The 23,363-nt window shown below is 39.5% G+C and overlaps 1 protein-coding gene across 12 annotated transcripts in view; it reads right to left on the bottom strand.

The window, feature by feature from the left end:
* Window positions 1-6,335: 6,335 nt before the first annotated feature.
* COBL (cordon-bleu WH2 repeat protein) overlaps window positions 6,336-23,363 on the bottom strand; it is a 155,747-nt gene continuing 138,719 nt past the window's right edge. For 10 of the 12 annotated variants that reach the window (XM_056483122.1, XM_056483130.1, XM_056483127.1 and 7 more), the window contains 5 exons: window positions 19,600-19,703; window positions 16,347-18,346; window positions 15,617-15,736; window positions 13,081-13,332; window positions 6,336-7,628 (listed from right to left, as the gene is read on the bottom strand). In XM_056483122.1, coding sequence (XP_056339097.1) covers window positions 7,611-7,628; window positions 13,081-13,332; window positions 15,617-15,736; window positions 16,347-18,346; window positions 19,600-19,703 — 2,494 coding nt within the window. In that variant the 3' untranslated portion in view covers window positions 6,336-7,610. The remainder of the gene's footprint in view (window positions 7,629-13,080; window positions 13,333-15,616; window positions 15,737-16,346; window positions 18,347-19,599; window positions 19,704-23,363) is intronic. The other 2 variants (XM_056483123.1, XM_056483128.1) reach the window with 1 other exon arrangement.

The raw sequence follows: 23,363 nt of genomic DNA, 5'->3' as shown, positions 1-23,363 counted from the left end.
GCGCGGTGTGTAACACAAGATCCACTCTTCGCGGATCGTGCCCGGTGATTTAGAACGTGCAAACGATTTGAAACGATCCGTGCTCCCTCCACCCGGTGCTGCCTGCCTGGGCTGCCATCCTGTGTTTACACAGGGGCAGATAGAAAGATCCTTGTTAAGGCACTCGGGCACTGCTGAAGCGGCAGCATCAGGAACCTTTTCCTCTTGGATCTTCCCTCGGGATAGCAGCAGTACAGCTACAGGTGGGCAGGAAGCTGTGATGGACAATATTGGCTATTTAACTATCAGGGAACTTCTGCTACGCAGAAAATCTGTTTTAAATTTAGCAGCTGGATTCCAAATCCCTCCCGTATTATGTGTTTGTTGGAGATGTGTCTCATTATAGACACAAGCACCTAGGAGCATTATCTAATATTTCATATTTAATGCATTTGAGAGAACAGATAAAAACACAAGGGCATGTGGTGTCTGGTATAAAAGCCAAGGCAACAGCTGTTTTCTCTGCCTCTCTGAAGCTTGAACGATAGTGAGAGAGGTTGGCTTTGTTTCTTAATTGATCCATACTTGCTGTATTTAGTATATAGGCCAGGAAGCTGTGTGACTTGGAAAACAGGACCAAAGAATGGCACAGGAATCCCAGGCTCCAGTTCTGCCCCGGCCACTAACAGCTTGGGTGACCTCAGGCAAGTCACACGACTGCTTTGCTCCCATCCTCCTCTTCTGACTTTTCTAGTTTGTAAAGGTCTTTGGGGGCAGGGACAGTCACTTATGTGGTGATTGCACAGTACCAAACACAGCAGGACTCAGGAGCTCAATTAAGGCTTGTATTTACAAATATAAGTAAATAGTAATATAAATAGAAGGCATTCTGCCTGCTCAGCACACTGCTGCTGCAGAGGATTAACCCATTCCAGAAGTCCAATGTCTTCTTGACCGCTTTGATGGCAGGACAAGATGAATAAAACATGCTACTCATTACTTTTAAAAAGCATTTGCATAAAATATATTGCTATATTTTACTACATTTTCCTGTTATGCAAGCCCACCTTTATGTGGTAAGATTTATTGCATGCTAAGATTTATTGACTTATTTCAGCATGGAAATGACTATTAAGATTGACCTGTCAGCAGTTTTTAATTTAATTGCTCTTTGATCCTTCAGCCTTGAACATATTTGAATTTGCAACTAAGCATCTCTTGGCAGCACTTGTAGAATATGGTAGAAGCAGTAGCTGAGGTGCAGAGTCCTAAGGAAGCCTGTGAGTTTCTCCATTTCTGGAGATGGACCATATTGAGTTACTGTAGGTTTTCAATCTCAATTTACCCTTACAAGCATGCTTTTGGGTGGCAATATTACTCCTTTCTTTCCATAATCTTTGAATCCTGCTCTGATTATAGAATAAGTGGAATCTCAAAGGAAAAATTCCCAACCTGAAACCAAAACCAGATATATTTACATCTGCCCATATTCTGTGTTCCCTGCCCACATAAAGTGCACAGGCTTCATCCACAAGTGGAGGGGGATGAAAATTGTGGCCATTTTGCATGAAAATATGCCTTAGGTTGCTCTGTAATATAAAGCAAAGGTCTGGAGGATTGATGATTTCCATGGTGTTTATATGGAAATATATTACATAGCATCCTCCTCTGTGGGGAAAGCCATCACTACTGCACGACCTAGTACAAAACTGGCCATTTGGAAACAGGTAGGATGATCAGGACTATAAAGGAGAATGAGGATGTGGAACTTCCCTCTCCTGGAATCAAAGACCTGCTCTGCTTCCCAGTTTGAACCTGGAAAAATTATCTCTAATGACAGATGCATAGGATAAAACTAGCAAGCTTTAACTTGTATAACTGGGCTTAGAACACTTTGTACAAACATTGGCCCCAGTAGCAGTAAAGCAGTAATTTTACATAACACAGAATTGTTGCTAAATTATTCATCAACATGTAAAAATATAACTCTTTGCAGTTCTGCAGCACTGGCTGCCTGCAAATTGCCTCTGACAGTTCCTTCCATAAGTTGGGAAGTTTGGAACATTAGCAGAGAGGCTAATGAATGAGGAGGCATGCACTGTGCAGGCAGCCAAACCACTGCTCTGTATTTGGTGCTGCTGGTTGGGACCATGCCAGGTACACCCACCTCCTGAGCTGACTGAAGGACTGAGGGCTGGATTTTATCAGCAGAGGGTCTGTACTGGTGAGAGTATTAGTCTGGTATGGAGCATGTGAGCCCACCAGGTAGCTGCATCAGCAGAGATAGGTGCAGTTTCAGGATCTTGGTAGAATTCAGATCTATCAGTAGTTTTGGTGGACCTGATGATTACTGAGGCACCTCCTGCATGTTCTTTGCACTGTGAGATGTTGCTGGGGCAGGGAGGGCTGCAGCTCTTTGAATTACACGTGGCTTATTCCTAGGTTCTGTCAGAAGGTAGATGCATCCATTTCCCTTTTCCTTCACCATTATCATTACCTCTGGCTTAAGAAGATGAGATTGTGCTGGCTAGCTGGCACAGACTGGATCATGGATCACTCTCCACCTCAGCTGTGGTCCACACTTGAAGCCTTTGCTCATTGTGCAGCACAGGCGCTTGGTTTGCAGTCTCGAGTACTGGCTACATCAAACCCCTTTTTGGCATGTCACAAGGCAACAAAAAGCCCAAACCAGTGACACAACCCATCAGTTGTGCCACCCAAACCAGCACCCTCAAGTTGTGACCCACTCACCAGTGCCAAGCACTACTAGGGACAGATGCCAGTGCTTCTGACACAAACCCCTCTGTTGAATGCATGGAACAAGACAAAGGAAGCCCACGCCTGTTTGCACTGTGTTTGCTTTGTTCCTGTTACAGTAAACACAGGTTCTGATGTAGAAGACAATAATGTTCCACAGTCTTGTTTTTTCAATAAGGTTTCCTTTTCCAGCTCCTGACTTGCAAACTGGACAGTGGTGTTTGTGTATGAATAAATGTCCTCTTTCAGTCTGGTGCTCAACTGCAGCACCACTATGCTTTGTTCAGGGGAAAACCTTTTAGGGCTTCCAGCACAATAATGACCTCAGGAAAAGAGACATGGCACATACATGTTTTTATCAGCTCACAGACAGAAAAAGGAAAGAAAAAAAAACCCAAAGGAAAAGAAATTGGCTGAAGATAGCATTATATGGAGCTGGATTTGACATTGCTTCCAGCAGTGACTGTATAGCTGCTGTGACTGCGCCAAAACTCAGTCCCTGACTTTCTGAAAGTTCCTATTTTACAGGACAAAAAAAGCTACTGTTAAAAATGGAAAAGGATCCCGTGGTAAAGACGCTTTTTTAACTATTCCTGACCTTCTGAAATGACGAAGGAGACTCTGTACGCGCGTGCTCCTGTACATATGGAATGAGTGATGGGAGGGAACAGACTATGGAAGTGAGCTTGTTCCTAAACTCCTTAAGTGTGAAAAACACAATATTCCTGTTAAGTAGTTCTATTTTCTCTCTCTTTTTGAAGTCTTCAATACTGCACTAAATCAGAAACTGTTTAAACAAGAACAAAAAGTTGGTAGACAAACAGAGGATAGTGGGATTTTGATATCTGGTGCAGCATCATGCAACCTAGTAGTATCTAAGAAAATCATATTTATGTAAAAATAATTATATTTGGTAAAAATAACAAAAAAAGGGTACTTTTTTGCTTTTAGAAAGGGTCACCTATCTTACCATACTTTGATGAACAACCCTGAGAATACAACTACAGGTAAACTTTATCCAGCCACAGGAAGCCATCAGCTATGAATCAAACTCCATGCCATACTCACCAATAAAAAAGAAAAGCAGATCAAAATAATGATGCATAAAATCCAGGTGAACATTACTTGAAAAATCAGGAATTTGTTGCATTTTATGTTTAAAAAAGAACTTTACCACTGCAAAGGTAATTTTCTGCCAGTGAGGAAACACAACCATTATGGCAGCTAAACCTATATAGCATGGGCATGAAGTATTTTATTGTGTGTGCTCAGCAGCAACAAAAGGACCAACAATGGGAATAGTCTAATAAATCTTAACAGAAGTCTCACAGGCAAAGCACATTGGTGCACATAATGTATATATAACCCAACAGAGAACCAATTTACAAACATTTCATTCAGACAAACTGATTCACATCAAGATTTGTGCAAATCTTGGGATTCAAATTAAACCTTGTGCTTAATGCTAAGCAGCACTCAACAATAGAACTGCTTCTTTCTTTTCTGGAGAGGTTAGAGGGAAAACTATCTCGGGGTGTCGTTTTCCATTGTTTCATAAATGCATCTCTTGTTCTCTTTCTTTCTCCTAATGAAGTGCCAATTTTTGGCTGTGGCAAATGTAGCATAAATAGTGCAAATCACTTGTATGAGCTGGGGAAGTTGAACCCTGCCATGTCTGAAACTCTGTAGATTGATGTGCATGTCAAGAGGTCCTTTGGTCCAATTCTTTGTATGACTAATGCTAACAGGCTGTCTTTACAAAAAAAAAAAAAAAAAAAAAAAATCTCTAATAAACTCCTCTAAGTCAAATAGTTTGTAGCAGACAACCAATATTGCTTAAAATTAGATATCTAATCAGAGAGATCTATTACTGACTTAATGGTTGAGGAATTACTCTAAATTCAAGTTAAAAAAAAAAAAAGTTTAAAAAGAGGAGAGAGGAAGTAGAAATTTTTATTTGAGACATAAGATTAGATTTCTTTAAGCCCTGAACATTGAATTGTACCTGCACAATAAAGAAAGATATCAAATCCAAATTCTCCATTCAGTTTCCGTGGTGATACCACTTTTTCACTTAATTTCAATCTCTTACTAAAAAAGAAAATATAAAGGGCTGGATGAATCAGGAATATATGTGAGTCTTCCCTCTGGCTGAACTGAGGCAAGAGCATGTGGGGACAATCTAGATGGAGAGAACTGAGGAAAAGGGGAGCTCCCTGTCCTTCCTGAAGTCCTTCAAAAAAAAAGGAGCTTGCAGACTGTGCCATGACAGGACATGTCAGGGTGTAGCCTGGGCAACATGTACATCTCGACAGGCTGTGTCTGCACTATAAAACAGTGTAGGACAGTAAGAGCAGCCATGCAGATGAAAGTACTTGGTGCTGAGAAGGCCATGTCTTTAACAGACACATTTCAGGGTTTTTCTTTTAACTCAGGATGAGCTAACCATTATTACTACTAAAAGCATGAACAGAAAGTTACTATATAGAAGTACCTGTAACTAGACTTCATTATAAATAGGTGTACAGTAAAATCTGCATTAACCTGGGGGTCAATTGAGCTCTTACCAAAGAGTTCAAAAGCACCTGGATAACAGTTTAAGAGCAGACACAATTCCCATTATCATGAGAAGGGAATGAACACCCAGCCTAGGCTTCCTACTGTAGATAGATGAACTCCCCCTCCACTTTTAGTTTGAATTGTGACTGAGCCATCAAGGTTTTTGTAATTTTTTTTGCTGTCAAAGTGAAGACGACATTTTATCTTGTAGCTGTTTTTATAGCTTTTACTCAGAAGTTTATCTATGAATTAAACTTAGAAATTTTAGTTCTATATAGCGCCAGCACCCAGAACCACAACCTTTGCATTGTGAAAACCAGAGGATGCTATTGTCAAAGATTCCAGTTTTGAATCCCTTACATTGAAAAGTAAGCACTTATATAACTCATGACACTACAAGGGTGTTAGGAAGAAGGGCTCTGCACCCAGAGCCTTCAGGCAACACTAATAACATGAAGAAGAAGAATAGATGCACTGAGATTTGCCTTACAGCAGCCAACCAAGGAAGGAGTATTTGCTGCTGTGGGAAATATCTACAGCACCAAACTCACGAGTGACTGAATCCTTTCCGGTGATAGCATTTTCAATGTTAGTGCTTCTGATCTCCAGCACACCAAAAAGATTTCAAAGGCAAAAGAAGGATAATCACAATCAACAGAGGTGATCTTATTTACCTTATGGTGCAACCTTAATTCTGAATATCTAAGTCTCCCTAATGAGGAAATGGAACCTTACCAGTATTCTAGAATTGTTGAAATGTGTATAGCTCACATATTGATCCTAGCTGGTGATTTCTACTGCACTTCTAAACTGTTAGTTGTGAGCACTTTCCTGGCTTGAGATATTTTATGTTAGACTTGAGATATTTTATGTTAGACTTGAGGTACTGAGCACAGCATAGCAGTTTGCTAAAGTCCATTTCTAGTTCTAAGTTCTTACACTAAATGGGAAATATTTGACCAAAAAAAAGAAAAAAAAAAAAAGAAAAAAAAAAAGAAAGAAAAAAAAAAAAAAAAAAAAAAAGCGCTTTTACAGTCATGTCAGGTTTTGATTTTGTTTTTATTTGTGGCACTAACAGACATCAATATTTTACAATATATAATATATAGTCACATTAAATGCAAATGGCTAAATATTCTCGTGCTTTCAACAGTCCATAGCTATACATTTTAAATTCCAGCTTAAAGAAAAAATCTGCCACCACTGTAGTCTGTAATTATAAAAATGTAAATGTACAAACTTCTCCTTCTTCATTTTCATTACAATATAGGAAATGTGAAAAAGAATTTAATTTGTCCTTTTTAAGTTAATCAATTTAACGGAATATTTTCAAAATATGTACAACAACTACCAAAGTAGTTAACATCTGAAAAAGATGCTGCTATAAATACTTGTGAGACAACATACAACAGTCATACAAATTAGAAATCAAGGGCCAACTTATTCATGACCTCTACAACAGACCACAAAAGTCCTGGTTATTGATATAAACCAGCTCCTCTTCATTTTACAGTGCAGAATGAATTCTACTTCTTGGACCTCTGTACTCTGAATCTTATTTATAACCTTCACAGTCTGTTGCAAATAGAGATCCTTTAAGGTGGCTCAATATTTTGAAGTGCCATGTTTGTTACTAGGGTTCAGCATATCTCTGCACATTAGCATTCTATACTTCATATCCCATAAGTAACTTTTCAACAGACACTGTCTCACATTCATTATTGATTGCCTGCATTCTCAGAGCTCCAGCAGAGACACAAAGTTAATTTAATTTTAAAAACCAATGACCCCAGCACATAACAATTTAGATATCATAACTTTTTTCTTGTGATTATTTTTTATAGATCTTTACTCTGGTTTTCAGTCTAATCACTTACAGTCCTTCTTGAAATCAAAAAAGAAGCAAGTAAATAGTTTGAAATAGTTACATATTTTTAACAGCTGGAAACGAGTATTACTTTTCAGATAGCTAGCAAAGCTTTTAGTTTTGCCCATAAACACAATTAAGTATTAACACAGGACTGCACAGTGTTTATATTCTTATTAACCTGCCAACAAGAATAGTTTATTGGCAACCTTAAATATTCAGAGGCAAAACACAATTCCTTGGCACAGAAGCTTTACAGCAGAGCAACATATTTTCCCCTTAGAACCATTATGCAGGAACACACAGAAAATTAACTACAACTTATTTTGGCTTGTAGTCAAGAGAATAAACTAAACTTCTTGATGTTTTTTTGCCACTTCAGACTTTGAATGATGATTATGGGTGCATACAGGGTTAGATTTTCCAGGTAGCTATTCTTTTACAGGATTCAAACGAGCAGAGGGACCTGTAACAAAGAAAAGCACATGATCATTCAAGATATTTTTAAACCTCCAACTGTTGACATTGTTAACCAAACATTCTCCCATGGGGCTGTTTTCAGGCTTGGTCTCTTCATCTGCTCCTTGAGACTACTTAAGCTTATCTGCTTATTTTTTTCTAGCTATTTTACTTGGTCTAATGAAAAGTGCTATCCTTCCCTAAAAAACCCACACCTCATACATCCTTAGGTATTATGTTTGCAATTGTGTTATTTCTGGAGCATAGGTGATGCATTTTTCTGTGAAATTTCTTCATTTTGTGGAATGAACAGAAGCCCAGGCTGAAAGTATGCAACCTCTGCCAATCAAAATCTGTTCTGTATTGCTTAGCTGTCACTGGCCATAAAAATCAATTGATGAGTACATTGCTTCCTGATTGCATGAAGGAAACTCCCAGTGACTTTGATTCAGGAAAACACTTAAACAAATGCTTATCTTCCTTCCCACTCTTTGGGTCATCTAAGCATATGCTTAATTTTAAATACATATGCTAAGGTGCTCTTCCAAATCCAAAGTTACTGAGCTTTGATTCTATCAGAGAGATATACATTAAGGTCACCATAAAAGCTGAACAGGAACAATGCATTTGACCAAGTCTAAATTCTCCATTTCGACCCTTACTCTTGAGGAAAAAAAATAGGTCATGGTATAAATTATTAGCAAGGTGAAGAGTTCAAATTATGCTTTATCTTCCATTTCAAACAGAGTAACAGCATGCAAATGCCTGCCTCTCACTGCATGGGAACCAGCATCATTTTATAGGCTCATTTGAGTACCTGTATATCAAGCTTGGCCAACCTTATCATTGGGCGTCCTGCCCCATTTCCAGCATCCCAATGCCTACATCAACTGTGGCTTTGAGTCTGTAATTTCTTTCACTGCACCCACAGATACTAATGATAAGAAACAGTATTTGTTCATTCACTATTATACATCTCTGTTTATGTGAGAAGAATAGTCCGCTGCTTGACATAAAGGTATGGAACTAGGCCATGCTTCCTAGAAGACACTCAAGATGCCATAATTCTGATCGATGCATTACTTGTTGGCAACCAACTCCAAATTATCCCAGAGGACACAGGGACTCATTGCAATTGGTGCAGTAATTACCTTACCTGGCTCCTTTGATTGCCAACAGAATGATACACTGCACGTATCAAGAGCTGACGTGACCTAATGCTGATGCCAAACATCACCATGAATGCTTGTGGGAGCTGTGATGGAGCCAAATTAATTTTTAAAATCCCAGTGAAAAAACAGAAAAGGCTACTTTGCTGCAACTCCAATCTCTATTGGAAAATATACAGAATCTGCAGAATCTCCCTTGAACATACCATTAAAAAGTGGTTGAAAGCAATCACTTCACCAAGAGCAGCAACCTGTTCTTCAGAGATATAACTTGTTTTCTCCACCATGTGCAGCCACATTCCCCTGCAATATTTCTACCAAATCCCTGGGTACAACTCTACCTAAAATGAGTGTATGGCATATAAGCAACTTTTGCAGCTTCCCTTTGTTGAGTAAGATTTTTAATCCTGCATGGACTTGTGCTGCAACTATACCTACAGCTAGACATCTAACAGGTTATTTGCATGTGTAGTTATGGGTTTTTTTCCACAAATAATCATGGTAAATCCCAAGGCAAGTTACATAAACACAAAAATACACACGCATTGATATAGAGAATTTCAGACATCTAGCTATATAATTTTGCATTTTTTGAGATGGCCAATAGGAAGTTAAAAACTGCACATATAGATCTTAACTATATGAAACTGTTTGACAGAACTTAAGGAAAACACTAGTTGACTTTTAAAATCAGAACATCAAATGGTGCAGATCTATGACCTGAGTTTTGTCCACCAGAATCAGCCAAAATTTGGTCTCAGATGAGCTGTTTACTTCCTAGAGCAGATGATTCTCCTTTGCATGTGCAGTAGATCCCATGGTAGGGACAGCCTCCCTGCCAGTGAGACATGCTCATTTCCCATAGTAACCACTAAAGGCATCAAGAAACCCATCATGGCTGATGGCATTACTTGATGCCACCTCCCTGACTTGCTGTTGCACTTTGGCTGTGTTGAACACCTGCCAGGTTCTTTGGCAGACCATTTCAAAACTGAAGAAAAGGGTTGCTTCCTTGCACATTGTCAGGTGTTCTCCAGGCTGGTAAATTCATCCCATTCCTGCAACACTTCTGTGTCTCCCTTTCTTTTGGGTAGGATCTGTAGTGTGATTTTATGGAAGGTCTCTGAACTACCCTGCACTGGGGATGAACATTTGACTGAGCAGGCTCAACTGGGCTTGTCACCTGAAAGAATTTTCCTTCAGGAGTCTGTGGACAGCAAAAGTGTGCAATAAAACAGAAGCCATTTCTTCAAAACAAAGAGTAATTTATTTGCCAAAACAGGCACAGTACTCCAAAAAATGGATTAAGGAAGAGCAAGGAGAGCTATGCTTATACTATCTTGCCTATACTTGGCATTTCCCTCAAGCATCTATTTCTGCTCTGGTTTCTTTTGGCTGACCCAGTTAGAGACTGTGCTGTGCAGACCCTGACTCTCAGCTAAGCAAGGTCAGCCTGCAGCAACTTCTCTCCTCATTTCCTGCAGAGCGAATCTTTTAACCTTAAAGTTCATGACTTTAGCAAACAGCTGTGTAATCAGGGGAGGAGTGGAGGAGCTGCCTTTTCACAGATATTAGTTGAGCTCAGATGTTTGTTGGGATGCTCCTTATCTAGGCAATTGGTTGCTTTTTACATTTGCTTCCCGTGACAGCTACGTTTGATCTACTTCCACTGCAACTCACCCCACATAAATAAGCACCGAGTCACACATAATTATGCAACACAGATTCTTCCCAGCTCTCTACAATATTAGCTAAATAAATGACTTTGCTGTCAGCAACACAGATTTTTCCCAGTTCTCCACAATATTAGCTAAATAAATGACTTTGCTGTCAGAAGCCTTTGTCCCAGAAGACTTTGGGAAGACAATGGAAGAGAAACAGATGCCTTTACTGAACTGAACTACCTACTCTGCTGTCTAGTTGCTGCAACCAAAATCTTCCAGAAAGCAGAGCCAAAAACAGCACTGTGCTCACATCTCCAAATCACAGCATCATAGAACTTTGACAGAGCAGGCAAAACAAAGAAAAAATTTGCTTCAGCAGGGGCACAAAGCAACTGTCAGCCACTGCCTACAAAAAACTCAGTGTTCCTTAGTCATGGGTAAAGGAAGAAAACACTGATATTCAGCTATTTTGTATTCTCTCTTCTCTATGGATTCAACTTTAGCTGTCACAAGTTGTCCAGCTGCAGGCAAGGATCAGAATTTGGCTCTCAATATAACACATAAAACTAGAAGAGATATTAAAACACACTGGATAGAAAGCCTTTTCAGAAATCTGACAAAATTTTAACTTTAATCAGTTATCAAGGGCATGAGATCTCAGATGTCAAAGTGTCATGATGACTTTGGCATTCATAAGACTAGCTTGCATATCCAATATCTCGAAGGACAGCACAGTAATAAGAAAATCATACTCTGCCTTGGACAAAACACTGCTCTCTTTTATTTTCATAAGAGACCTATATAATGAGATGTACTCTTCTGTTGTTTCAATGTCAAAAGTAGCAAAAATTATTCTGTCTTGGAAATGAGACAAGACAGGCAGAGTATTTAGCAGAATACAGCAGTCTATCTGGTGTACTTTCATGACCTGCACTGGTTATCCAAGTGTTTTGAAATAAACCCCCAAAGATATGATAAAGATTTGTTTTCATGCGTAGAGCTATGGATCCCCTCAGAGACTTCTGCAAGAGCAATGAAGTTGGAAGAATAAGAAATTTGGAAGTATCTAGAAAACAACTGCACGGAGTACCCTTGAATGTCCAAGTCCCATTTTTTTCTGTCAGTCAGTGAAGTGGGGAAATAAGGGCTTGACTTCTTCATAATTTGTAGTCTTAGAATCACAGAATCTCTCAAATTGGAAGAGACCCATAATGATCACTGAGTCCAACTCCCTGCTCCTCCCAGGAACTGCCTAAAACTAAACCATATGACTAGGAGCATGGCCCAGCTCCTCCTTGAACTCTGTCAGCCTTGGTGCTGTGACCACTTCCCTGGGGAGCCTGTTCCAGTGCACAACCACCCTCTGGGTGAAGAACCTTTTCCTACTGTCATATGAACTTCCCTGGCACATCTGCATTCCATTCCCTTGGGATCTGTTGCTGGCCACCACAGAGAGGAGACCGTGCCCACCCCTCAGCTGCTCTCCTCAAGGAAGGCAATGACTGCAATGAGATTGCTCCTCAGCCTTCTCCAAACTGAACAAAGTGTGAATTCAGCTGCTCCTCATAGTCATCTGCATAACATAGATGCAATTTTTCACATGAAAAATTAACTGCACATCCATATTTCTGATGTAATCAGAACATGCTGATGTAAATTTCCCAGAAACACTGATTTCTTTGTGCCATTTGTATGATTCTGTGGAATTTCTGGTTTATCAGAAACCAGATTTTTTGGACAACTTTTGAATGTTAAAATTTGAGTGCATTTTAAAATTATTTAAAAGAGAACAAGTGAGCAAGGTTAAAGACTATTTACACATTTATGGTTGGCATCAGCTAACTCATGTGCTGGGAAAACTGCATCTGCTTTTCTGCATTCCCTTAAGTCCTTGGATCAAAGTCTATTCTTGGATAATACAGTGTAATATTGGGATGTCTCCACTCAGGACAATTGATCTGCTTCTCTTTACCAAGACACACAGAGTAACTTGAGATTGGGAAGAGCAAACTTGGATCAAAGAGATAAGTATAGTTGCTCCAAAAATCACACACAGGGCAACTGAGCATTTAGCCATCTGGGAGTTGACCAATTCACATCTAACCACAAAAATGAAACACACATCATTCAATTAATAAAGTTCAGACAGACATTAAATTGACCTCACAGTTTTACTGACAGCTCTCAGCACGTGTGATAGGGGCTTAAGTGTTGAGAATCAAGGTCTAGGACACACAGCTGAGACTAGGAGAGAATATTTATTTATAAATTTGCTTCGAGGTCTCATATCTGATCTTTCTTAGGCTCACCTTGTCTAAAGGACATCCAGATAATACAGACCGAAAATGACATGAAAACGCTTTCTGAAATTATAGTCATGCTCTTGATGGTCTCTTTAATAAAATGCATTGTCTTTTCATATAGTTGCATATATGCACGGGTGTGTTTTATTAGCTGTTCAAAGGTTTCAAATACATTCCCAATCTTTTATTCAGTTAAAGGAAACAGTGCTTGTACCTTCTTCTAATGGAAGAAAGAAATTTGTGCCTAGAACAGCTTAAAAATGGTTCTGAAAACAGCAAGCATAGGTTGTTTCATCCACAGTAAAATATGAAAGCACATTTACCTTTCTTAACTTTGCTGCTCCAGCACCAGAGCGAATGGCCTCCAATAGGGCTTGCCTTGCCTCCATTGGATTACCTGAAGCTGTGGCTGAGGATTTAGGAGCTGCTGGTGCCAGCTGAATGGGAGGTGGTGGTGGTGGCTGGGCAGGGGCAGGAGGGATACACAGCTGCTCCTCCTGAAGGTCTTGTGCCTTCTGCAAGGACCGTTCTGCGTCCCTAAAACGCTGCAGCTCTTGGGAGGCCACTGAGGAGATCTGCTCACCAAGCAGTTGGAAGAAGGTGGTTAATATCAAGCATGGCTAAACTGTAATTATTTGACATTTGATGCACTTTCAGTACCCCGATTTCACTTTTCTTGGATGATGTAAAACCCATAGAACTTTTGTTTGCTCGTGGGGTTGAACATCTGTTACTACTCACTCACATCACTCAGCTGGGCTGATTACCAGCATCGAGGACTTGGCATTGAGTCTGTCTCAGAAACTCAATCTTTATTTACTGTGAGTTTCAGCATCCTGTAACTCTTCTTGGCATGTAAGGTAAGAGAGAAAGTTGGACTTGGTATTAATTTAGAAACAACCACAAGGGTTTTGGAATCAGGAAGATATGTTAAGGCTGCAGTAGCCACCCAGGAATATGATTACTTTTTGCAGTCTGGGCTGCACAGAAATAATCTCAGATGACAGGGAAGCTCTTCCAGATCTGAGCTCTCAGACATAGCTTCAGTGAAAAAAAAAATCATTAAACCTAAAGTTTCCAGCCATACTTAAAAAAGAAAAAAAAAAAAAAAAAGGAAGGACTAGAGAGAGCTACGTGAAAGCACTGAGAACAAAATCAATTTATTATTCTTCCAAGTGTGTTTCTGTGGAATTTCAGAAACTAAAATTTGTGCAAAAATTACCAGCTTGGAAACTCATCCTACTTTAAGTACGTGCAGGCAAAAAAAGACAGTCTTTCAGACTAAGCCAGTTTTCCCTCAACTGTGTCAAGAGATACTTTTGCCATTAATGCCATTACTAGTAATAATCATGATGAATTGTTAGTAATTACAGTGATTCAGCAATTATTAGGAAATTCAGTACTATGGGCCAAAATAGGAGGTTTCCAAGCAGATCCATTATAATTCATTTCTCAGACAAATTGCAGCACAGAGCTTCTGTGGTGAAAAATTAAAGGATCCATCTCCCCTAAAATAATCCAGAGACAATCTGTATTATATTCCTTTCCTATACATATACACACGAGATATATATATGAGCATTGTGTCATATTAGATAAAAGGCTAACATTTGGGATAATATGGAAGGGACAGCACATCTGTATTGTGTTCCCTACACACACAAACACACTAATTTAACTAGCACAGGTGACATGGTGTGAAAAAGTATATGGTTTCTAGGCAACTTCCTTTAAGATCATGGCAGAAACTTCTCTGCCAGAGGAAAGTATTCCAAAAAGTCTCTGTGATGACTTCATTGTCAGAGCCTCTTTTACACAAATTGCTATTTATTCCTAATGAATGCAGAATGCAGTTAAGTACGTGTGAAGATTGCTGCTGCTTAGCACATCCTGCTCACAGGCTCAGAGGAAGCTGTGCCCTACCTGCAGCAAGGGCAGTAGGATATTTGAGGAGTGAAGTAATTCCCCAACACAGACAAGAGAATTTTTCTATCTCATGCCAGCTATCTGGATATGTGCTAATGAACTGAGTCATTGCACGAGGGAAATGGAAATCTCCTTGCCAAGGACACATCTTTGGCTGGATTAGTCAACTGAGTGAAAACTAAGGCTAGAACAATGCAGGTTTTGGCTATTAGGAATAAGAGATGCTTTAATGATTAGATGAATCTTTCAGAGAGAAGGAATCATCCTGCTGTGGTGAATGTTGGTGAAACATCAACATCAATTATTGCAAACAACTTGTACCATGTTTGCAGCTAAACTGCATGTGTGAAGAAGTCCTAGTGTGTTTCCAGGAATGTGTGTGTATATATTTGGTAGGTAATGCAAATAAATAAGTCCAACTGCAAACTCCTAAAGTATAGCTCCTCTGTGTGGAGAAGCTGTGGATGCCCCATCCCCCTTGCTGTTTAAGGCCTGGTTGAATGGGGCCTTGAACAACCTGGTCTAATGGGAGATGTCCTTGCCCAAAACAGAGGGGTTGGAACTAGATAATGCCTAAGTCCTTTCAAACCAAAACCACCTTTTGCAACCAAAACCAAGAAGAGCCCCCTAAATGTGAAAATGATGAACATTTGATGTCCTCTGTGTAACTCCCTGTAATTGGTTTGGATTTCTACATGCTTCTTTCTAAGCTAAAAACACACTATCTGAAAGACTTCTAAGTTTTATAGCAGAGAATAGGATTGAACCTGCTATGCTCTCTGCCTAAGACAGATCTGTCTTCTGTCATATGGTTACCCCCTCAACTTCTCTCTTTGCAGCACAACGTTTCGTTTGTGGGAGAGTTGGGTTTTTCAAAACACCCAGAAGGAATAGAATGCACTTCAAATATCACTTACCATATTGATTCCTTACCTTTTTTAGCTTTGAGGTGCCACTGTGGCCTCTAATTGCTGCTAGTAGGGCTGAGCGCTCATTCTCTGGCTCAGTGTATGAGGGTTTCCCATGACTGCCATTTAGTGCACTGTTTGAAACCTAGAATATGAAGGAATAAACCTCACATCATTATTAGATACTTACTTTAAGATAGCTAGGAAACACTTTTTGGCACTTGGACCAGAATGCAAACTATGAAGACTAATCAGTTTGTCTTTTTTTGGGCCTGCTTGTAAAACCTTATTCACACTGAACAGTAAGTGTGTAGATAGTAATCCTGTACTTAGAGATGCAGTCCATATCGCCTGAGCATGAAGTCAGTGGCATACTATTATCCCCTAGTAAAACAAAACGCAATTTTCTTTCACTGCAGGTATTTACAAGTTTTCTCCATGCTGTGTGTTCCTGTTTTTAATTAACACACCGAAATAGGGGTTTGGCTCTTAGACTAACCTCAGTAACCTCTCCTTTATCTGTGTCTATGTACCCTCTGCCTCCTTCAGCTAGTGCAGCAGTCATGATGTTGTGTAATGTACAGGATGTGCAGAATAAGCAGCAGCTTGGTCTGCATTTTGCCATTATAAATTTTTCAAATGCCTTGTAGTCTCCACCTCACCAGCAACCGTACAAGTTGTTAAACCTCTGGTGTCTGACTGGGTGAATACAGGGCTCTGCAGTCTGGTCAGGTTAAAAAAGGTTTCCACTTTACCTTTCTGAGTTTCTCCTTTCCCCCTCCTGTTTGAATGGCTTCCATTAGGGCACTGTGCAATGATGTGTCTTTTGGAACTGGCTTTTGGATGACAGGCTTGAACTTCTTCTTTGGTCCGAAAATATTGGTCTGCACATTAACATCCAGTTCACCAACAGTATTAACATCTGAATCATCAGGTTTCTCCTCCTGTTCTGACTCTACATTTGCTGCTGCACCATTTAGCTCAGTTGAAGCTTTAAGTGAACTAACTTGTGCACCATTACCGGGACGCCATTTAGTGACTCGCAAAGATGAGCTGAAAGAGGATGGGACTCCTTGGAGATCAGGAGACTTGAGGGATGAATTTGTATGGGTCAAAGTCTCATATTTCTGGTCAAACACAGTCTTTTTCTCTGCTACAGTTTGTTTGCTGTTTAAGCCATGATCATCTTCTGCACTGTTGTTATCCTTTGAAGAGGATTTAGTAAGTGGGACACTGGCATTCTTTTTATAGAAACTCACAGGAGTTGCTTGATTTGGTGCCCTGATATTAACTACTTTGTTTTCCATGCCAGAATTATCACCAGGTGTAAATCTGTGGGATGCTTTCTGACTGCAAGCAAAAATACTTGAAAGTGTCTCTCTTGTTTCTGGTGATTCTGTTTCCACAGGGCTGTATTTGGCCACAATAATACATCTTTTTGGTGAAACTTCTGCTTCATTCTTAACCTCTCCCACCCCTTGCCTATTTTCATCTTTCTCATTATATTCCAGAGGGTCAGGTTTAAAGGTGGTTGCATTGATGTGTCTTGCAATGGCAGAGGCAACATACTGACTTGAAGTTCTCCTGTGTGGCTTTACGAACGGGAGTTCCAGCTTGTCCCTACTAACAGCTGGGGCTGCTAAAGGTGCTACCTGGGACTGTGTAACTGAAGGAGCTGCTTTGGTCCTCTCATTCTCAGTCTGTCTTTCAGCTGCCTGGGTAGTAACACTTTGTGGTGCTGCAGGTTTTGGAGCTGCAAGACAGACAGGTTTGTGTTCATGTTTTGTAGCAAAGGGCTTAGAGCTTGTGGTGACAGCTGACTTTTTAGGAAAATGCTCAGCAAAGTCATCACTTTGCTTTTCCATAGAACTTGACCTCCAGAATGCCTTCACTCTCCCAATATGAATTTCCTCACTTTCATCAGAAGCAGAACCTTGTATCTGCTTACTAACACTGGTGTTTGGACCTATTAGATTGCCTAGTTCATCTATCTTAATGGCACCAGTGGAGAGTGAAACTCCTCTGTCAAAATGTCTTACTTCAGGTTTGGGAGGGACAACTTTAAAGGTTGTCAGACCCATTTTAGGTTCGTAGCTTGATCCTGAATTCTGGGCACGATGACACCATGTGGGTGTTGATGGGACTTCTTCCATTTTTTTTGCTGGTGGCCATTTGATTTCTAACTCTGATTTACTTTTTTTCAGAGATTTCTCTCTGCTACTACATTCATTAACTGGATTTAGCTTCTCTTTTGCTGTACTGATTTCAATCATGGCTTTGGAGTGAGATGGACTGAGCTTGGATTTACATTCCTCAGACTTCACAGCATGTTTGGGAGAGGGTTCCAGTCTTAAGTTCTTTTCATTTCTTTTTTCAAAGGAAGATGTGAGAGATTCAAACATATCTCTCCTCTGTTCCACAGGCAAGTGAAGGAATTCATTTTCAGATGGTTGCTGATATATTAGGTCCTTGCATACAGCTCCACCATCTGTGTGTCCCTTATCAAAGGAACCTGCATTATTGTTTTTATTTGTGAAGTTTCTCACATTAACAGAGTCTGCTGAGATATTCTGTGAAATCATAATCTCTGTCTCTTGATTTTCCTCTGAATTAGAGGTGCTAACTTCAGGAGCATCATCTATGATTGTTACTGGAACAGAAATGGAAACATCTTGGGTGGCCTCAACTTTTCTTGTGTGTGGGTTCAAGGCTTCACTGGTGTAGTCAGAGTCAGAGTTACTGACACCATCCACTGCTGCAAAATACACATAAAATGTTACATACAGGCAGTATTTAGGCAATATGACTATAAATTACACAAACAGACAGTATAAATTTAAGCAAACCAGGTATTTTAGTTACACTTAAAGTAACAGGCTTTTTTTTATATGCCTGTATTACAAAAAAAGGAGACGTCTGGGTCCTTCTTTTTGTCTGGTTGCTGATTAGGATTGGCAAAATAGTCCTGCAGTCCTCCTGCTTCAGTCAGTGGGAAACAAACAAATGCAGCTGAAAGCAGAATTTCATCTATTGTTCATACCTTATCTTTGACTAACTTATCTAAGTGATAAACATTTCACCACATGACTCCAAAGGAGAAACATTTCTAAGAAACAGCAAGCAACTCCAAATTATGTTTCCCAGACCTGGTTAGTAATAACAGCCCAGCTGAAGGATTTCCTTGAGCAAGCAAACAAAGAAACAGTACTTTTATTTTTTCTCCATTCTTCTCACCCTTTATTACCAGTGACTCCAGAAGCCTCATTGTGCAAGAGGGCTATATATCCTCTCAAATTTGCTGGTATAAATCAAAGGTTACAACACAAGCTAAGGAATGGCTGTGCCTGAGAACTCACAAAAAAATCGAATGAGACTCAAATCCATTGCAGAAGTATAAAAATGAAGACGGGAAATTAAATAAAAAGTACTTGATGTCATTTGTTGACAAACCAATAATAGAGAAGTATTTTTAATTCACAGTAGGAAAAAGAAGAGCACAATATGACATTTTATCTCTTCCCACTGTTTCATGTTTTTCCAATTTTAACTTTTAAATGTGCCTGTTAACATAGAGGAGACGCTGGGTACAAAAATGTTCCATCCTTTTCCACTTCATAATGATAAAATAAAAACAGAGGGATTCTTCATTAAACACATTCACAACTGATTTAGCTTCACAGAAGTCAATGAAATTATACTAAATTTGGCCAACAAAATGTGTCCATTGGCTTCAGGAGACTGTTCATCTCCTTTTGGTAGAAGACACTGAAATACAACGACAATCTGATATGCAGTTTGAAAAATATTCAGTGGGAGCCTATAAAGGCACCCCTATAAAGGGTGTCTGCTCCTGAAGCAAAGAAGCCACTTTGGGGGAACCACAGTCTACCTCACACCCATGAGGTAGACTGTGATCTTAGTGAGAAACATACAGGATGTCTCAGGAGTACAGCTACACTCTGCCTGTGTCTCTGTCTTTTGCACTTCAGAGGTAACACACTTTCCTACCTTCTAAATCTTCATCCAGGTTAGCCAAAGTCTGTTGGAGCTGTGCTGCAATGAATGTATCTTCATTCTCATGCTTAGCCAAAGCCATTGCTTCATCCTGCCTGCTAAAGGAAAGAGGATAAAATCATTGGGTCTCTCCCCTTTCTTTCACTTTGCACTGTTGCTCTGAAACACACTATAATTTCAGCCCCTTTGCTCCCACTGGGGTTCTGAAACTCATTCCTAAAAGTATGAAAAATGTGCAGCCTTACACACAAACCCCCATACTGACACATCCACACCTAGGAAAGATCTTGGTGGTGTTTGAGCACATCCACTGTGCTGGTAATCAAAATATTACAAAAATAAAGCCTGAAAAGAAATGGTGTGGCTTCAGTGTGAAGCATGCATTTCAGTTGGACTGCAGAAACACAACATATGCCAGGACACAGGTTTTGCATATCCATGCAATTTTAAGGCAGACCACTAACCATCCTGTGCACCCGCTGTAACAATATATGTGCACTTTAATTAAATAAAAATTGCATGGTAATGGAAAATAAACACAGTCAAAGCACTGTTAGACAATCACTCTGCATCTTGAGGTGTGGGAGAGAGTGAAAGCAGTTTCTAATGAAACATATCAAGGGACCTGATTTTGCTAGAAAACTGATGAAGCTGTTCAATGACCTAAGATAAGTCTGAAATCAGAATGAGTGCCAAGTGTTGATTTGGCTTATTAAAATAAGAAAAAAAACCAAAACAAAACAAAAAAAAAATCCTTAAAAAAACCCTTAAAATTAAAACCAAACAACAACAAACCAACAATAAAAATCCACCTGTATGTCAATCTGGTACACAACAGTTTTCCTTTTCTTTAGAGGAAAATCTCAATCAGCAGAACATTTTTATCTAAATCAGTGAAACTAGAATTTCAAATTGGACATTTTGTTTCTTTCAGTTACCTCACCTGAATTTAAGATGTGGTCTGTGACACTGTATCTAAGTTTTGCAATTAGTGATTGAAAAGGTAGGAAAGACTTGTGATTAGTCTATTGAAAAGGTTGATTTCCATTCTAGCCACACTTTATCTAACTCTAGCTGGGTGAAGCAGATTTTCCCTTTTCAAGATCATACCCTTAATTGCACAGATACAGTATCAGATGACAGATTTTTTTTTTGTTAGTTTACCAAACACTACCAGAAAAATGCCATTTTTCTTCTTCCCTTTAATATACTAATCTGAATAAAAATTCAGGGATGCTTCCTGACATTGATTTAAATTTTGTCCAACAATGTAGCTTCATTTTTTGCTACTTTGTTGTTTGATTTTTCCCTTGCTCCTACCAGGAGCAACTGAAAGGCCATGTTGAAGCATCAGATGTTTTATTTGATTTTACTTCATTATTTATTTAGCATTCACATCTCCTGTACATCTTTTGCAGTGGTCCTGCAGTCTGATCCTTCTTCTTTTACCCAAACTGCACTGCACATACAAAGCTGACTTCATGTATGTGGTATCAATGAAAACAGCAACACACACCTTCAAGGACACCTTCCAAAACTCTCCTGCACACATTCTTGTATCTGGATACACAGATGGGATTAATTAAAGACAACAACGCTTGATATATGACCAAGAGGTTTCCTAAACTGGAATCCAAGACAGAAATCAGAATTGGTTGTTTTAAATATAGAGGGAGAGACAGGGTGCTCTGCGACTGGAATAAAATTTCTTCCAACATCTGCCACTGAGCTTTGACAGGCCCTGAACATCCCCAAAAGCCAGTGTGATCTAATGGTGCTCAGGCTCAACATCCACACTGCAAGATTCATGGTGAACTGAGTTTTCCCCTGATGGATTATGAGGATGGTAGAGCAAATCAGTTAAAGCCTCCAGTGCAGGCACCTGGCGCTGTAGGACTGCAGTCCCCCTGTACCCTGAGGCACACACACACACACAGATCCATAAATCAATGAGATTGCTCATCTGAGCAATCTGACAAAAAGATTTACACTTATTGCAGTATTCGAATTGGGAGAGAAGACTGATTAACAAAACTCTCAATGTGAAGATGGCAGAAAGAATGAACTAACTCAATTTCATACTGTTCTTGCAGTGGAAAGTTTCATAAAATTATTAAAAAATACTCTCCTCTGAGTGCATTTAAAACAATTTGCAAACTCAGAGAGAGCATTTCCAATGGGAGAACCATTCAAACTGTGCACCAGCTAAGCAACAGGTCTGTCCATCATGGAAAGCAAATACCACTTCCCTCTTTACAAAGCTGGTCTTGCAGAATAGCTGCACCACAGCTGGAGGCAAGTAAGTGACACACACACTGAGACTCATTCTCTGACCTACTGTGGAGAAGTTGTTTCCAAAGCCTTGGGAGAAAAATCTGTAAACTCATGAGACCTAATTTCATGAAGGCCATGCCAGCTCACCACCCTTTTGGTACCTGATTATATTTTCCTGTCTGTTGTCTGACTCTTCTACCATACAGCCAAAATCTGTATTAAGGTTATCTGTGCTGGAATTTCTCCAGGAAACAATAGGGCTGAGAATTTTATGGGAAATTTATCTAGAAAAACATATTTGGGATGGAGCCCAGCATTCCTGGGCTTCAAACAGGGAGTGTAGGTCCATTGCACTGCACTGACCAGTTCTTTTCTCATGTCTATCAGTGGGAATCTTTCAGTGACTCCTCACAGTAAAATTATCCTCTCCTTGCTGGGCACAACAGTCAGCAGTGGTTTCTTTCATTGTCCTCTGTGCACTTATGCTGTGACTATACATAATTTGCCTCTCAATCTCTGCTTCAATCCTTTATTTAGACAACTGGGATAATATTATCCAATTCACAGAATTTTTCTGAAGGAAAGAGAACAATGAATTAAAAATGAAAGGATAAGAATCCTATTTCCTTCTACAGAGGGAGCTTCAGAAAAATGCAGATCTTTTCTTTTGCATTTCTAAATCTCTAAAAGACCTATTGTGTGATGTATCTCCAAACTCACCAACAAAGCAAGCCAGAAGGTATAGATTAATCACAAGTGTTTTTCTTAAAATTCTTACCACTAGGAATTTAGAATGGGCTATGTGTTTTGTAAGGTGAAGGTCTGGTAGTTTCCAGTAGCTCACATGACTTACAAATATGCCTAAGACTCTTTCTCACAGAAAAAGGAAAACAAAAGGGCCTCAATTTTTTTTTTCCATAGCCTTCTTCCCTTCTAACCCTACACACTTTTCTTTTGTTGACAGCTGTTCTGGCCAGGAGCCAAGAAAAATATGACTTATTTCGATACAGTGTTTTACATTCTGGATAAACACTACCAGTGGTATTTTCTCATACTTTTTTTTTTTTTTTTTTTTTTTTTTACTTAGGGAAGAACTTGATAACCTTTACGTTGCCTTCCTGGTTAACACATGAGGTGCTAAAAATACAGCACTAGTGAGCATTTAGCCCGAGCTCGAAATGGCAAATGTGCACGGTTCCTGGAAGCTGTGCACATATTACTTATGTAGATTAGCAGAGATTTGTGCAAGAGCACAGAACCAAGCAAAATGACTACCAAACTACAGCATTTAATGTTCCACTGAGCTCGGGCTACAGCGCCTAATTACTCCTTGGCAGTCATTTGCGCAGTTGGAGACAAAATGAAACTTACAGCAGCATTTTACCAAATTAGTGCCATGGGAGACATACATTTATGAGAAGGTTTACTTTCTAAGAAAGAGAGAAATTTCTCTGATAAAACTAGCTGGAAATGCTGCACAAAAA

This window comes from Oenanthe melanoleuca, chromosome 2, assembly GCF_029582105.1.
Source record: "Oenanthe melanoleuca isolate GR-GAL-2019-014 chromosome 2, OMel1.0, whole genome shotgun sequence".
Lineage (NCBI taxonomy): Eukaryota > Metazoa > Chordata > Aves > Passeriformes > Muscicapidae > Oenanthe > Oenanthe melanoleuca.
Note: the sequence above shows the minus strand (reverse complement) of the source record. Positions and strands in the feature narration are given on the sequence as shown.